The sequence below is a fragment of the Rhinatrema bivittatum genome, chromosome 4 (assembly GCF_901001135.1).
Source record: "Rhinatrema bivittatum chromosome 4, aRhiBiv1.1, whole genome shotgun sequence".
In the NCBI taxonomy this organism is placed as follows: Eukaryota; Metazoa; Chordata; class Amphibia; order Gymnophiona; family Rhinatrematidae; genus Rhinatrema; species Rhinatrema bivittatum.
Genome location: NC_042618.1, coordinates 1,796,803 through 1,813,920, shown reverse-complemented (window position 1 = coordinate 1,813,920; position 17,118 = coordinate 1,796,803). Strand labels below are relative to the sequence as shown.

The following is a 17,118-nucleotide window of genomic DNA, read 5'->3' as shown; positions in this document are numbered from 1 at the left end:
TCGGTATCTCGAGCCTCCCCCTCCACCTCCAGGGGCTCTCCCGGTGCACCAGACCCCTCTCCAACTTCCTCGGGGTCCGCTTGCATCCGTACCGGTCCTTCTCCCTCCGCTGTTCCGGAGCTCACTCCCTCCAGCTCTGGCGCCCCGGAGACGTCATCCGAGTGCGACTGGGCAGCAGCTCCTACGGGGTCGCGTTGAGCCGGAGGTGCGCGGAGGTCTGGGCTGAGGGACGTCTCTGCCGGCGACGCACTCCGCTCTCCTGTAGCAGGGCTTGCAATGGCTTCCTCGGCTCCCTCCAAATTCACTGTTTGGGCCAGAAAACGCACGATGTCGAGCTGGCTGGGTCCAGGTAAGGGCTCTGGAGGGAATACCCTCACCTTTCCCTTTCTCTTGGAGGGCATTATCGATCAAAGAAAGCTTTTCAGAAAAGTTTTAGAGAGAGCTGGCGTTCCGCTGAACCGTTATGCCGCCATCTTAGTTTGCCTCTCTCCGATTAGTTTTAAATGTGCCCCATGCTAACTTCATGGAGTGCCCCCTAGTCTTTCTACTATCCGAAAGAGTAAATAACCGATTCACATCTACCCGTTCTAGACCTCTCATGATTTTAAACACCTCTATCATATCCCCCCTCAGTCGTCTCTTCTCCAAGCTGAAAAGTCCTAACCTCTTTAGTCTTTCCTCATAGGAGAGTTGTTCCATTCCCCTTATCATTTTGGTAGCCCTTCTCTGTACCTTCTCCATCGCAATTATATCTTTTTTGAGATGCGGCGACCAGAATTGTACACAGTATTCAAGGTGCGGTCTCACCATGGAGCGATACAGAGGCATTATGACATTTTCCGTTTTATTCACCATTCCCTTCCTAATAATTCCCAACATTCTGTTTGCTCTTTTGACTGCCGCAGCACACTGAGCCGACGATTTCAATGTGTTATCCACTATGACGCCTAGATTTCTTTCTTGGGTTGTAGCACCTAATATGGAACCCAACATTGTGTAATTATAGCATGGGTTATTTTTCCCTATATGCATCACCTTGCACTTATCCACATTAAATTTCATCTGCCATTTGGATGCCCAATTTTCCAGTCTCACAAGGTCTTCCTGCAATTTATCACAATCTGCTTGTGATTTAACTACTCTGAACAATTTTGTGTCATCTCCAAAATACTTGAAGCCTTTCTCTGGCTATTGAGTGGCCGGAGGGCTACCCCAGAGACCAGCGTTGTGTTGCTGGGTCTCTCCCGATGCGCTCAGGTTCGGCAGAGGTCAGGGCTCTTGGTGATCAGCCCGTCCGCCCATGCTTGGACTCGTCTTGCCTGTCTCGGCGCTTCCACGGAGCTCCTCTGCAGTCACGCCGTGGTCCAAGGGCCCACCAATCTCCCCGGAATCGGGACCGCAACAGACCCATTGTCTCAGGTATAGGTTCTCTCTCAGAACCTTTATCCCATTTTGTAGTTCCCTTAACCCGATCATATGTGCATCCTTCACCTCACAGATTCTTCTGGTGACTCTGGATCTTGAATCTCTATATATCAATATTCCACAAGATGAGGTTACCTCCATTGTACACTCTGCACTTTCCACCTGCCCTAATATTCCACAACCTCTGATACTTTTTCTAGGGACCTTTTCTCGTTTGGCATTAACACAGAACTTTTTCTCCTTTACTGGGACTATATAGCAGCAGATTAAAGGTCCAGCTATTGGGGCCACTATTGCACCCGATATCGCTTGTCTATATGTCACTGATTATGAGACCAGCACCTTGTATCCCTCAGCCTTTTGGCCCTTCATCAAAATCTGGCTGTGGTACATTGATGATACCTTTGTAATGTGGAAGGGCACTGAAATCCCGAGCTGTGTGGTGCTGGACTGGCTAAACTCATGCAACCAACATTTATGTTTTTCGGCCTCTTCATTCTTCTATAGTTTTCTTTTTGGACATCAAGGGTTTTTTGGAGATGACCAGTTCATTATATCTTTTATAGGTAGGCCCTAGTGGCGCCATCTTGCACGCTTTTTTGTGCCTGTATTGCCCACCATAGAGCTTCGGTACGTGCACAGGCTGTGCACTTAATGCCGCGTGCGTACATATGCTCACAATTTACTAGGTGCAGAATACAAGTAAAGCCAGGTGTGCAGGCTGTGCGTGCATCATGCTGCAGCCCGCGAAGACCCCTGAAATCTGGGTGCATGAAATTTTAAACTCAAACCATCTGAACACTCGGTTACCATCGCCAATGGCTCCGGTAGCAAAGAAACATAAGCGCCTTTCTCTCTGTGCTGCTTGTCATATTAGGGCTTCAGTCTGACCTGGATTCTCGCTTATGTCAGCACTGTGAGGAAGCCCAGGGAGAGTTGGCCTCCCCAGACTCTGCTAAGCCCATCTCCACCCATTCAGCCACAGCCTTAACCAGAAGTACCCCAGATCTGAGAAACCCCGGGACTGGGTTACCCTCTTTCATGGGAGAGGGAAATTTAGCGGCACCTACCCCAGTACCTCCTGGGCTAGGCATGGACCCGCCTGCCTTCTCTTGGGTGGAATTCTTTCAAGGCCTTCAAGCCTTCGTAAAGACACAGTCTGCTATCTCACTTGCCCCTGTCCGGGCAGAACCTCAGCCGGTATGCCCTCCCTCTCCCAGTCCTTTCAGCATACCTCAAGACACGCCTCGACTCAACAAGGGTATCCCTGGCAGGGACCTGGACGGCATTGATGAAGAAGAGGATCCAGATTCCTTGGAAGATGGGGAAATCCCCCCTGGTTTAGAACCATATTGGACACAGTTTTTCCATAGAGACGAATTGCCGGCCCTGGTTTCCCAGATCCTGAAGATCCTGGGAGTTCCTGGGGCAGACTCTGTGACAGAACCAAAGAAGAATCCCATTCTGATTTCCCTACAGAAAGCCTCTTGCTACTTTCCAGTACTGGAAGCCATCCAGGAGTTGATTGCCCTGGAATGGGATGCCCCAGAAGCACGTTTTAAAGGTGGACGAGTGTTAGAAGCTCTATACCCTCTGGTTCTGGCAGGGAGAGAATGGTTGCATTTCCCTAAAGTGGATGTGCTGGTCTCTGCCGTCTCTAAGTTAACTATCCAGGTGGAGAGAGGAGCGGCCTTAAAGGATGCGCACAATAGGCGGATGGAGTCCATCCTTAAACAGTCCTTTGTAAGGTCATTGCTGTTGCATCAGATTGCTTCTTGTTGTGCCCTGGTAGTTCGTTCGTACCTTCTGTTGTTATGGTTTTGAGGTGTTTGGGTGGATTCTTGGGTACTGTGGGGAGCCGCAGTACTGGGCTAGACTCAGGACGCACAAACACAGAATGAGATTTTTTATTATACAGCCTGAGGTATACCACTAGTGATGGCAGTAGTGAGGTAGTCTGGATGTAGCAGTCTCGGGACCCTCTGCAGAGGGGACCCTTCTTACCCCGTTGGTATAGGGGAATTCCGGTGTAGGTTTCCCAGCAAGGCAGTACTGTGGATGAGACAGACTGAGAGTTAGATTACTCACTAGATGGTAGCTGTAGGTAATCGATTCCACCAGGTTGAAGAAGATGGTACAGACACCTAGGCAGGGAGAGCAGGCCCTCGAGGAGCGAGTACCTGATCCCTGTAAGGCACCTGAAATAAAGCAGAGGGCCCCCAAGGAGCGGGTACCCAGGCTAGTTAATACCCCGAAGGGCGGAGAGAGAGCTTCCAGCGGCAGCACGGAAGCGGCAGAGTAGCTTAGACAGGATGAATCCATGTCTTTGCTAACTCAGTGAGCTAGCAATTGAATACAGGCTATATACCCGGATGGCGTGATGTCACTAGAGGGGGATGCCCCCGAGATTCGCACCAATGCCAATGGAATAAAGACGTGAGTGGTGCGCACGCGTTCACCCTAGTAGGCCCTTGGGAGGAGCATGGCGGGAGGCAGCACCATAGCCGTTCCGGGGACGCCAGAGAGGGCGGCTTGTAGACGCGGCGGTAGCCATTTTCCCAAGGTAAGCGGGAGGAGCCGTGAACAAGGTGAGGCAAACGAGGCGAAGCCGTCTAGGACCGACGGACGCAACAATATATGGGTAATAAGAACATAAGAAATTGCCATGCTGGGTCAGACCAAGGGTCCATCAAGCCCAGCATCCTGTTTATAACAGAGGCCAATCCAGGCCATAAGAACCTGGCAATTACCCAAACACTAAGAAGATCCCATGCTACTGATGCAATTAATAGCAGTGGCTACTGGCTATTCCCTTAGTAAACTTGATTAATAGCCATTAATGGACTTCTCCTCCAAGAACTTATCCAAGCCTTTTTTGAACCCAGCTACACTAACTGCACTAATGTCCTCTGGCAACAAATTCCAGAGCTTTATTGTGCGTTGAGTGAAAAATAATTTTCTCCAATTGGTCTTAAATGTGCCACATGCTAACTTCATGGAGTGCCCCCTAGTCGTCCTATTATCCGAAAGTGTAAATAACCGATTTACATCTACTCACTCAAGACCTCTCATGATCTTAAAGATCTCTATCATATCCCCCCTCAGCAGTCTCTTCTCCAAGCTGAACAGCCCTAACCTCTTCAGTCTTTCCTCATAGGGGAGCTGTTCCATCCCCTTTATCATTTTGGTTGCCCTTCTCTGTACCTTCTCCATCGAAATTATATCTTTTTTGAGATGCGGCGACCAGAATTGTACACCGAATTCAAGGTGCGGTCTCACCACGGAGTGATCCAGAGGCATTATGACATTTTCCGTTTTATTAACCATTCCCTTCCTAATAATTCCTAACATTCTGTTTGCTTTTTTGACTGCTGCAGCGCACTGAGCCAACAATTTTAAAGTATTATCCACTATGATGCCTAGATCTTTTTCCTGGGTGGTAGCTCCTAATATGGAACCTAACATTGTATAACTACAGCAAGGGTTATTTTTCCCTATATGCAACACCTTGCACTTGTCTACACTAAATTTCATCTGCCATTTGGATGCCCAATCTTCCAGTCTTGCAAGGTCCTCCTGTAATGTATCACAATCCGCTTGTGATTTAGCTACTCTGAATAATTTTTATCGTCCGCAAATTTGATAACCTCACTCGTCGTATTCCTTTCCAAATCATTTATATATATATATTGAAAAGCACCGGTCCAAGTACAGATCCCTGAGGCACTCCACTGTTTACCCTTTTCCACTGAGAAAACTGACCATTTAATCCTACTCTCTGTTTCCTGTCTTTTAACCAGTTTGTAATCACGAAAGGACATCGCCTCCTATCCCATGACTTTTTAGTTTTCTTAGAAGCCTCTCATGATGGACTTTGTCAAATGCCTTCTGAAAATCCAAATACACTACATCTACCAGTTCACCTTTATCCACATGTTTATTAACCCCTTCAAAAAAATGAAGCAGATTTGTTAGGCAAGACTTCCCTTGGGTAAATCCATGTTGAATGTGTTCCATTAAATCATGTCTTTCTATATGCTCTATGATTTTGATCTTTAGAATAGTTTCCACTATTTTTCCTGGCACTGAAGTCAGGCTCACTGGTCTATAGTTACCCGGATCGCCTCTGGAGCCCTTTTTAAATATTGGGGTTACATTGGCCACCCTCCAGTCTTCAGGTACAATGGATGATTTTAATGATAGATTATAAATTTTAACTAATAGATCAGAAATTTCATTTTTGAGTTCCTTCAGTACCCTAGGATGCATACCATCTGATCCAGGTGATTTGCTACTCTTTAGTTTGTCAATCTGGCCTACTACATCGTCCCGGTTCACAGTGATTTGGTTCAGTTCATCTGAATGACCCTCTGAATGACAGTTTCTATCACTCGACTTTCCTCTGAAGGATTTCCCTCTGACGTCCGTGTAGGGGCCCTTCTTCTTTGGTTGACAACTGTTACTACGTGATCTGTTCGTGCCGTTTCCAGCCTTTAAGCATACTCGCTATAACCACTTCTCTGCAAACCTTTTCTGCCCCTTTCAGCTCAGCAGTGCATGCCTGCTAAATCTCTTGTCCTTTGTTTATTGATTTGAATCTACCCTGTCATTCTTTGTAATCTGATAAACCCCTCGTCCGGCGTCTGTTTTGATGCTGTTTACTATCTCTTCTCTTTACTCAGATAGATTGCACATTCGTTGCCTGAAGCAAGTTTATTTCCATATTAGCAGTGCATGCCCGGTTTGAATGGTGAGTCAGACTTAACTTTTCTGCCAGCCATGATATATTTTTTTTTAATTATAATTACTTGTGGTTGCTAAATTGCCAATTTCTGTTTTTTGCTTTCTGTTTCTGAGCCTGTTACATCATTCTTTGTATTCTGTTGCACACCACACCGGAAGCATCTGGCTTGACGCTGTTCACTATCTGGCAGCAGTCACTGCAGTTGATAAACTGTGATGTGTTTTTTTTTGGTTTTTTTTCCTGTAATTATTTCTTTGGCGTCTTTACAATATAATGTATTACACATAAGTAGTTTTTTCTTCTGCTAGATTTGAAATGATACTTTGGCTAAGCCGTTTGGATACATCCTACCCTTGTGTATTTCAGATGCTCTTTTCTCCATTTTTGATTTCTTATTGATGTTTTGTATTTCATTATGTTATTTGGTTCCCTCCTGACGCAGCTCCTATGAAACATGGCCCTTGTCAAATTTTGGGCTTTATGCTGACGCCTCTTCAATCTTTATAAATAAAGCGGTTACCAGGGCTGGTTTAACCCTTCCACACGTATCCTTTTGATGGTTACATACTACACCTTCTGTGATTGCGGTGGGATACTGACCGGTGCTCTTTCTTTGTGCTATGGCAGGTTGCCCTATTCAGCAGATGATGCTGTTCATGTTCAGGATCATTACACGTTATTGGAGCGACAGATTATCATAGAGGTAATGTCGAGCTCTGCCTATTGCTCCCTCCCCACCTCATCTCTCTGTCTGAGCATGTGTAAGGAGTTATAAATTGGGTCTATCGTGCCTGTAATCTCCCCTCCCACCCTGAGGGCTTGGTTATGGAGGAGCGTTGCATATCTGTGGCTGCATCGGATTTTATATGGACTGGGATATGTTATGTCCAGGAGCTGAAGTGCTCCAGTCTCTTGCTTTCTCAGTAGCTTCAAGCAGACAGCTCTGTGCTCCACTGAGTATAGTGTGCGTAGGCATCACTACAGTGTGGCAAGTGCCACCCCAAAAATATGGCTTGCTACCCCTTCCCTCCCCCCTTCCAGCCAACAGCAGAAATCATATTTAAGCAAATGTCATCTCTTGCTGCTACAGGGCCAATCTCGCAGTTCTTACCATGAGACGGGCCCCATAGCACCAGGAGATAATTACTTAAATGCAGCTCCTACTGCCACCCACAGTGCACATCGCAATCATGGGCACCCCAAACAGAAAAGGACCCATAATCTAGCAGCTGCTAGCCGACCTCTTCCCACTGGTGACTGAAAACAGAGCAAGACCCAGCAGACTGTCGCGGAGCCCATCCTGTGGTGGCCAAAGAAGAGAGGCACAGCTGCCAGCAGACTCCACACCCCTGGCAGCTGAAGGAGAGGCCCAAACGAGAGGGGAGAGGTCATGAACCTGTGCGAGTGAGTGATTGTGAGCACGCACGCATGTCTGTGGCTGTGAGACATCCCCCCAGGAAGCCTGCCTGGTGGACCTCATCCCACTGGCAGGATGTAGAGAAGACTGTGGGGTCACGTGACAATTCCCAACCTGCCACACAGCTGAAGAGAAGGGCTTGGGGCTACTGACAAACTGCAAAGAAGAGCTGGAGTCTGGAGACACCCAAGTGTGTGTGTGTGAGAGCGGGAAGGTGTTTGTGTGTGTGTGTGAGAGTGAGAGTCTGTGCACGAGGGAGAGTGAGAATGAGTGAGCATGTGTGTGTGAGAGCGGGAAGGTGTTTGTGTGTGTGTGTGAGAGTGAGAATGAGTGAGCATGTGTGTTTGAGAGCGAGAATGGATGTGTGTTAAGAATGTATATGGGAGAGAGAGGATAAAATGTGTGCAGCCTCCCCCTTCTTCTCCCTCACTAATCCAGATCAGTCTCAGGGTGACTGGAAGTCAAGTTCCCAGGTTTGGGATATGGAGGATTTCTTTTATCGCTATTCATTTTTTATTATTGCACTTTATTTGATATGTCTTCTGTTTTGAAATGTTTTATTGGTGTTTGATAAACTTTTAAAAATTTTAATATGAGATTTTAATTATTGGATATTCTGTTTGTCAGAAGTTTTGAAATATTCTTTTTATTGGTATGGTGGTTTTATATTTCTTGATTCTATTGTTTTATGACAGATGGTGGTGATTCTGTTTTTCCTTTGTTGCACTGCATACAACGGAAAAATAGTGCCAGTTCAGTTTTTGCCTGCACATTTCTATTTATACTTTATGTATTTGGTTAGGGTCTTTCTATGTTCTGCAAGTCTGACTGAGGTGTGAGGTATTCTGCTAGCGTGTACTGTGAAGGGATGTATAGCAGCCTGGCTTGTTCTATTTTCTTGATAGGAGGTATATTGGGGTTTTAGGGCCTGGTGTAATATTTCCAGTGTTACTGTTTGAGTCCTTGGCGTTAGTGCTGATGCTGTATGACAGGATTGCTATATGGATTCTAAGTTACTTTTTATTAGTTTTGTAAAGGTGCTTGTATTGTTGCTGTTACTGAGGTGACAACAGAATTGGAAAGGATGATTTTTGGGGGCTATAGTGAAGGGTCAGCATCTTAGGTCTGTTGTTGGAGGACTTTTGTGGATGCAGGTTGTGTTGCAGAACTGGAGGTGCAGGATTTAGGTTGAGATTCTGTCTCTTCTTGCATAGACTTTGGACTTCACTCGCATATCACGGAGAAGAATTTGCTGAATGAGGCTTTCAAATAATTATAATGGCAGTTTTACTTGGAGATTGAAACTGGCTGGGCTTTTTTTTTAATTTCACAGAAAGATCTTGGGCCTTTTTCTTATTGGATCTTTTATAGCCTATTTAGCGGGGGGGAGAGGGCCGGATGTGTATAAATGTCATTTTGGCTTGCTACCCCAAATTTCCTGCCTGGAGATGCCTCTGGTGGTGTGGAAGTCTTGCTTTCCTGTCTCTTCCAGTGAGAGAGCGTGAGTCAGTTTTCTGCGCATGCCTGAGGGTGGCAGAACCTCACAGGAAGATCCTAGGGAAAGATGTTTGTATGCAGCGTCACGCTCTGCGATCTGAGAGTTATGCTTTCTCCAGTTTCTTTATATGAAGAACGGACCTGGCATGGCAAACAGTAAAGGACTTTCAGCAGTAAGGTTGAGACAGACAGACGCTGTAGCCTGCGGCCCTCTTTCAGCCCTCCTCGCTAGTATGCCTTTGATAAAGCCGCACTCCTATAGGACCCCCCCCCAGTTGCTGGATTTACCTCCGAGGAGCTGCTGTGCCTCACCCTTTCTTGGGTTAGCTGGGGGCTTTGTAAACGGACTGAGGCAAACCTTGCTGTCGGGTCCCAGCATACGGCAGGCAACCCTGCATTTACCCTCCCTGGGCGCTGGTGGGTCTCTAGGGGTTACACCTGCTTCAGCAAAAACCCTTTCATAAACCAGCAGAAGTCTGCTTCTCCTATTCCCTCTCATCTGTCTTCTCGGTTACTTGACTTCCTTCTTTTTTTTTTTTTTTATAGTTTTGTTGTATTTCTGAAACAATGTAAATCCTGGAAATGTTGGTTAATTCTCCCTTGCGCTTATTTGCAGGCCAATGATAAGCACGTAGAAGCCTCAGGGCAGGAAGAGATATTCCGGAAGCATCCAAGGAAAGCCTCCATCCTTTTTATGCCTCTTGTGACCACCCTATTCTACTCCTGTATATATCACTACACGGAGGGGGAGGTAAGAGCTGTGCATGGGAATATATCCCAGGGTATACCACTGCATGGGGGATAGGTACAATCTCTATACATGGGAAGGAGAAATTTTTACTTAACTGATCACTTCCTTTCCTTTAGTCCTGCAACACCAATCCAGATCATTTGGGTTTATGTCCCCCTCAAGCAGATAGAGGCAGATCACATGACTTTATCTGTGATATCATCACTATTGAGCAGTTTATTAAACTTTAAGATCCCAATATTTAAAATTAAATGTTTTTTATTTAAGTTAACCAGGTAAAACTTACCCGTTTAACTTAAATGGGATATTCAGCCGCGCAGCTATGCTGCTGGATGTCCGAGTATAAGTCTGTACTTAACCGGCTACGTCTGAATATTGGCAGTTAACTGTCTAAGTAGTGCCATCCCGATCCACTCAGTCCCTGCCCATTGACTATCTATCTGGCTATCTCTTTAACCGGATAAGTGATTTATCTGGCTAAGTAGCATTTTTAATATAGGCCTCCTAAACATTAACCTTATATTAAACATTGTAATTAAAGATTTTTTCAGAAGTAACTAGAAAACTTTAGAAGATTAATATCTTTAAAGTTTCAAGAATAAACTTTAGTAATGCCAAAGCAATTGTGGGTTTGTTTCTTTTTTATTTATATGCTAGATAACTCACAAAAATCTGCAATCAATAAATGTTTACCTTCCTGAGTGGGTTAAAGACTTGTGTAGCAGGAACAAAGGAAAAGAAATGATCACGTAACTGTAAGTTTCTCCTTCCTTTCTCATCCTGCTACCCCAGTCCAGAATGATTGGGAAGTACCAAAGCCCAATTATTCTGGGTGGGATGATGTTAAACCTGCACTGAGAAATCTTGCTCCAAAAGCAGCAGCGTCTTTCGCGAGAACACCCAATATAATGTGTTTTGTAAAAGAATGTAAAGAAGACCATATTACAGCTTTACAAATGTCTACAGGATGTACAGCCACCACTTCTGCCCAAGAGGAAGACAGCTCCTTTGAAATGGACTCGGTTAATTTCTGATTCTGATGCTCAAGATATCGTTTTCTTAATCCACCTCACTAAGGTTGCTTTTGATCCTGATTTCACCTTTACATGGTCCTCAAAATGAAACACAATGAATTTGTAAATTGTAAATATTTGATTATGGGTACTTCGTACATCCAGATACCTCAGTCACTTATTTTTCCCTTCACATTCCTCCTTTGAAAAATCTGGTAGAGTTTTATAGACTGGTGTAAATGAAAATCTGATATCACTTTCAATAAAAATGAAGGCATTGAGTAAAGTTTAAAAATGGATTCCTATTGGATAGTGCCTGAATGTCTGAAATACGCTTGCTGACAAGACTGCAACCAGAAAGACGGTCTTTTCCTAGCGTGTAGCCAGATGGACTCAGGACCCCAATGGGTTATGTGCTCCCCTGATAGCAGATGGAGTCGGGAAAAGTTAATATGTAGCCGCTGTTGTAATGACCATGGTATCTGTGAGCCCTTAGTACAGTGGCGTGGTTGGTGCAGCTTAGTGGGTGAACCTACTAGGCGCATGCCAACAGCTGGCGGCCTGCCTTGCGGCGAAACAGACTGGAGCTTCACCTATACCAGCCATGTCCCCTGCAAGTTGAGCCCTTGGGTTCTGGCAGGGCTTAGGTCGGTCCCATCTTCGAAAAACGATCCACCATTCCCTGTATAGTGGTGGTGCCACTTGACATTCCCTGTATAGTGGTGGTGCCACTTGAGAGGGGAAGGTCCATGACAAAGACAGTGGCCAAATGTGTCCAGGCTTCCTGGGGGGAGCTGGCAGTGGGTTTAACAGCCCCTATGGGTCGGGCTGGAGAGCTCTTGTTCATGGCACATGTGGGGCAGGATTCTCTATACCGCTTCACATCAACCTTCCTCTGAGACCACCAATAGTGTTGAAAGATTAACGCCAGGGTTCTGGTGATGCCTGCGTGACATGCCACATGCCAAATGAGAGTTGTTGGCCCACTGAAGGACTTTCTGACGTAGGCATTGAAGAACAACTGTCTTCTTGGTAATTACATTGAGCCCACTGTAATCAATGCAAGGGCTTAGCGAACCATCTCTTTTTTTTTTTTTTTACCAACAAACGAAGCTGGCCCCAGCGGGCAATGAAGATGGAAAAGTGAACCCCCTTTCAAGGTTCTTCTTGATATATTTTGACATTTCCTCTGTTTCTGGTGCAGAGAGAGGGTAGACCCTCCCCGTGGGAGGACCCTTCCCTAGGAGCGAATCGATGGGGCAGTTGTAGAAGCGTTGGGGGGGAAGGGTTTTAGCCTGTTGCTTAATGACGGCATCCCCACATAGGTGGCATATTGCGGTGGCAGGCCAGGGAGTTCCGGTGTAGTCACAAGATCTATAGAGACTACTGGCAGGACCTTTGACAGACACTGTTCCTAGTGATCTTCAGGGTTCCCCAATAAATATTAGCCTGATGCTATAGGAGCCAGAGTAGGCCCAGGATGACATAGTTGATAGCCTTGGGTAACACACAAAGGCTGATCTGCATTGAGAGCAGGGCAGTGGAGGAAAGGAGGAGCAGAGGTGATATGATACAGACTTTCAGATACTTGAAAGGTTTTAATGATCCAAAGGCAACGACAAACCTTTACCATAAGAAAAAAATCAGCAGAACCAGGGGTCACGATTTGAAGCTCCAGGGAGGAAGATTCAGAACCAATGTCAGGAAGTATTTCTTCACGGAGAGGGTGGTGGATGCCTGGAATGCCCTTCCGGAGGAAGTGGTGAAGACCAGAACTGTGAAGGACTTCAAAGGGGCGTGGGATAAACACTGTGGATCCATAAAGTCAAGAGGCCGCCAATGAAGAGTGGGTGACTCGCCAGAATGATGGCTACTGCCTGGAGACAATACCCTTATTCAATAAACATACACATGGTTACTGTGACTCCAACATCACTCTAAGCTTCAACAGCAAGAGGAAATGTGGAAAAAAGGATTTGCACTCACAAAGACGGGAGTAGCTGGCTTGTTACGGCGGTTACTACCCCAAACCAAATATCCAAATTACTACCTCCACCTTCCTCTATTCCTGATGCCTTTCAACTAGCTTGATCACTCCATTCTTATACTTCACTTCAATGCATATCCAGCATAGTTCTCTGCTTCAACAGCAGGGGAAAAGAAAAACTGTTACTTCACACATCCAGCAGAGCTCTCTGCTTAAACGGCAGGGGAGAAGAAAAAAGGATTCACACTCACAAAGCGGGGAGTAGCTGGCTTGTTACGGCGGTTACTACCCCAAACCAAATGTGCCTGATACTTCACTTTCAATGCATATCCAGCATAGCTCTCTGCTTCAACGGCAGGGGAGAAGAAAAAAACTGATACCTCACGCATATCCAGCATAGCTCCCTGCTTCAACGGCAGGGGAGAAGATAAACAACCAACAAGGGCTGTACAACATAATCTGGGTAAAAACAAATAAGCATGGGTGTAGCTTGCTTATTGCGGCGGTTACTACCCCTACTACCTCTAACTACTCAAGCTAGATATTTCACTTGGATGCAGCTCCATCACCGCTCTCTACATTAATGGTGGGGGTGGAAGGGAATTAGAACCAAGAGCTAAGAGAAACAGATAAGTATGAGAGAAGAAATGAGGGAAGCTTGCTGGGCAGACTGGATGGGCCATTTGGTCTTCTTCTGCCGTCATTTCTATGTTTCTATGTTTCTATGTTTATGATTCAGCCAGGCAGGGCATCCCACAGACTGAGGATATCATGAGGAGAACCTGCAGCAGGAGTGTGGGAAGACCATACTGGCGCACCAGCGCCTCGTTGGTAAAATTACCACTGGCACTTGTGTCCAGGAAGGCCTGGGCTGTGATCAGTCTTCCCAGTTGAGATGGACCAGTACCAGAATTTGATGAGCATGGTTGACCTAGGGTGGCCTCTGCTACCAGCCCTAGGTCCTGGATCCTGGCTTACTGAACAACGAGCTGCAAAGTGCCCTTGGGTGGCACACTTCCCCCTCTGCTTTTTCTCGGATGATAGCTTGAAGTGGTCACCTGCATAGGTCGTAGGTTCCAGAGCTCCAGTAGTGGACACTGGTGCTGGAAGCTGGGAGCCAGGCGGATGGGGCGTCGGAAAAGAACCCTCTCGTGCCCATTCCTGAAAAATGAGTCCAAGCAAATGGCTAAGCTGATTAGTCCCTCCAAAGTAGCTGGAGGCCCAGACCAGCCTACTTCTCATGGAATTCTGCATACTTTATATTGGTCAAAATAACACAATCTTTAAGTAATTCGTTTAAAATGTAATACAGAAAAAAGTTATTAGTTAAAGAAGCAGAGTTTTTAAAATATTTTGAGCAGAATTTCCCTAGAAGTTCACTGAAAGAGAGTCTCTTCCACCCTCTCTCCCTGCTCCCCTGACCAGTCTCCTTTTACTTTGCCCTCTCAGGCCCCAACTCCTCCACTCTCCACTATCTCTCCCCTTCCACTCTATCTTCACTTCAGAGTTTGACCCCTTTCTCGATACTGCCCCTCACACAGTGTGTGTGTGTGTCTCTCTCTCTCTCTCTCTCAGACACATACCTCTGCACACGACCTCTCAGTCTCTCACACAACCACTAAACACAGACTCACCGGGGCCTGCATGCTGGGACTTGCACCACCCTCTTCACCATGACATGCCGAGGCCACCTCAAATATGGGATTTGCTCCAAATTCTGTGCAAATTCCGCGCTCCACAATAGCGCAGAATTTGTCCTGGACTAGACCAATCAACTCATCTTTGGTGCGTTCGGACAGGCCTTGTCTGAATATGACAGTTAAACTGTCTTCGCCCCATTGCAGCTCTGCTGCCAGCATGCGAAAATGAATTGCATAATCACCAACGGACCTGGAACCTTGTCCTTTTCTGGAACAACTCTGTCGCCGATGAAGCAATAAGGCTAGACTTGTCAAAGATGAGTCGAAATTCTCATAGGAAGGAATCCAGATCACTCGGGAGCGGATCATCTCTTTCCCAAAGAGAGGAGGCCCAGACCAAGGTAGAGCCCCCTAGTAGAGAGCCAGAATATACATGATGACCCTTTCGGAGGGGAAGAGAGCTGCCTGTAGCTTGAATTGCATCCGGCATTGATTTAAGGAGGTCTATATTCAGACTCAGTCCAGATAGCAAAGTTAGCCAAATAAACTTATCCAGCTAACTTTGGAGGCATATTGTACAGTGCAGCCACACTATTGAATATAGCCACCTATCTACATTAGTTAGCCAGCTAACTTTAGGACCACTCTTTGTCTCGATCAGACTAGCCGGCTGAGATATCCGGCTAATTGTGAATATTGGAGATAGCCAGTTCAATTAGCTGGCTAGCTCAACTCCTCCCAGTTACGCCCCTGGACCGAACCTAACTTATCCGGCGAAATAGCTTTCAAAAATAGTCCTCAAGAAACCTTTGCACTTCTTGAGGTCGCCATCATAGCGTGGAGGTGGCAGTAGGTGAATCACAGTAGAGACAGGCTGCACAGGAGAAGCTGGAGCAGGTGCAGGAGGTCATAGTACCTCTGCATTTGCATCCAAACTTTAGAGCTTTGCCATGGTGTTCAACTGATCCTGCTGGTGCTTCAGCTGAAGCGCTAGGCCCAAGATGGCAGAAGCCCTGGTCAGGTCTGCCGAGCATGGTATCTCTGAGCCCTTAGAGCTGTGGTGTTGACCCACAAGGCCCACGCAGACAGCTGGTGGACGCCCCCTGCAGCAGGACAGACTGGACCTTCATCTATACCAGCTGACTTCCCTGCAGTTTGAGCCCTTAAGTTCTGGCGGCCAGCAGGGCTTAGATGGGACCCAGGGGAGGTCTGGCAGACGAGTCCAAAAACAGGTGGGGGTTAGAGTTTGCAGCAGACAGGATATACTGGAGGCGGGCCAGAGGTCGGGGCAGGTAGCAGACAGCAAATACCAGAGACAGGGCAGAGGTGAGGGCAGGCAGCAGACAAGGCAAGGTCAGGTCCAATGCAAAAAGTCAGTAACAGGAGTTCAGGCCAAAGAGTGGATGATGATGAGTTGGACAATTCAAGTCTGGATGAGACGGGCTGGATGAGGCAAGCTAGGCAAGGCAAGGCTGGAACACAGGAGCAACACGCACTGTTCTAGGCATTGGCGTAGAGCGCAGCTGGGATTGAATACCCTGCCGCGCTGATGTCTCTTCCTGGCGCAGGCTTCAGTTCCCACCACGGAGCCTGTAACTGGGGATCGGTGGTGCACATGTGCTTTAGGAGCAACACCCAGTGGTAAGGCAAGATGGCATCTGCGGCACCTTTGCCGCTTGTGAATTTTGTGGCATCCTGAGGTGAGTGTGGCCTGTCACTGGCTTATCCCGCAGCCATCCAAACCTAACAGCTGCCCATCAGAATTCACTTTCGTTAGCTTACCTCTGCTCTTGGGAGGGGAAAAACTTTTATTTTGACAGAGAAAAATGTAAAGAGGGAATAGAGGGGGAGACAGTAACTTTAGAAGATCCTTTTCTTTTTTTTTTTTTTTTTCTTTTATTTATTTAGAAGATCCTTTTCTTTTAAATCCTTAATATCCTTAATATATCCTTAATATAGATTCCCCTTCGAGCTCTACCAACACCCTCAATGAGACAGGAAGCTGTCCGCATTGGGGCTCTCAAACTCTGAATCAGAGAGGTGCTGGGCCCGCAGACAGCTAAATAAGTTGCACAAAAAGCTGCACTTCTTATTTGAGCTATTTTAACTCAAAATATAGATAAAGACCGTTATGGGAAATCTTGCTGCAGTACTGGTAAGTCAACCATCTGCTGGAGGAGGAGAATGCTGGTGTTGTGTCCTGCACCACCTGTGAATAGTGATGTGTCAGAAAAAGTCATGTGATCTTCCTCCATCTGCTCAAAGGCCTAAATAAACCAGGATGAGAAAGGAATACACCATTATACAAAAGGGGCGGTACGTGGGAATATATCTCAGAATATACCACCGCATGGAGGGGGAGGTAAGATCTGTGCATGGGAGTATACCCTGAAATATACCACTCACAGAGTGGAAGGTAAAATCTGTGCATCTGTACTCCAGAATATGCCACTGCATGGAGGGGGAGGTACAATCTATACATGGAAATATACCATTGTACAAAAGGGGAAGAAAGATCTATACATAGGAATATACCACTGCATGGAGGGGGAGGTACAATCTATACATGGAAATATACCACTGTACAAAAGGGGAAGGAAGATCTATACATAGGAATATACCACTGCATGGAGAGGGAGGTACA

At 46.4% G+C, this 17,118-nt stretch overlaps 1 protein-coding gene across 2 annotated transcripts in view; it reads left to right on the top strand.

The window, feature by feature from the left end:
- The window catches only part of VIPAS39 (VPS33B interacting protein, apical-basolateral polarity regulator, spe-39 homolog), a 122,714-nt gene that overhangs the window by 68,767 nt on the left and 36,829 nt on the right, over nucleotides 1-17,118 (top strand). For both annotated transcript variants that reach the window (XM_029597662.1, XM_029597661.1), the window contains exons 13-14: nucleotides 6,797-6,872; nucleotides 9,700-9,834. In XM_029597662.1, the coding sequence (XP_029453522.1) occupies nucleotides 6,797-6,872; nucleotides 9,700-9,834 (211 nt within the window). The remainder of the gene's footprint in view (nucleotides 1-6,796; nucleotides 6,873-9,699; nucleotides 9,835-17,118) is intronic.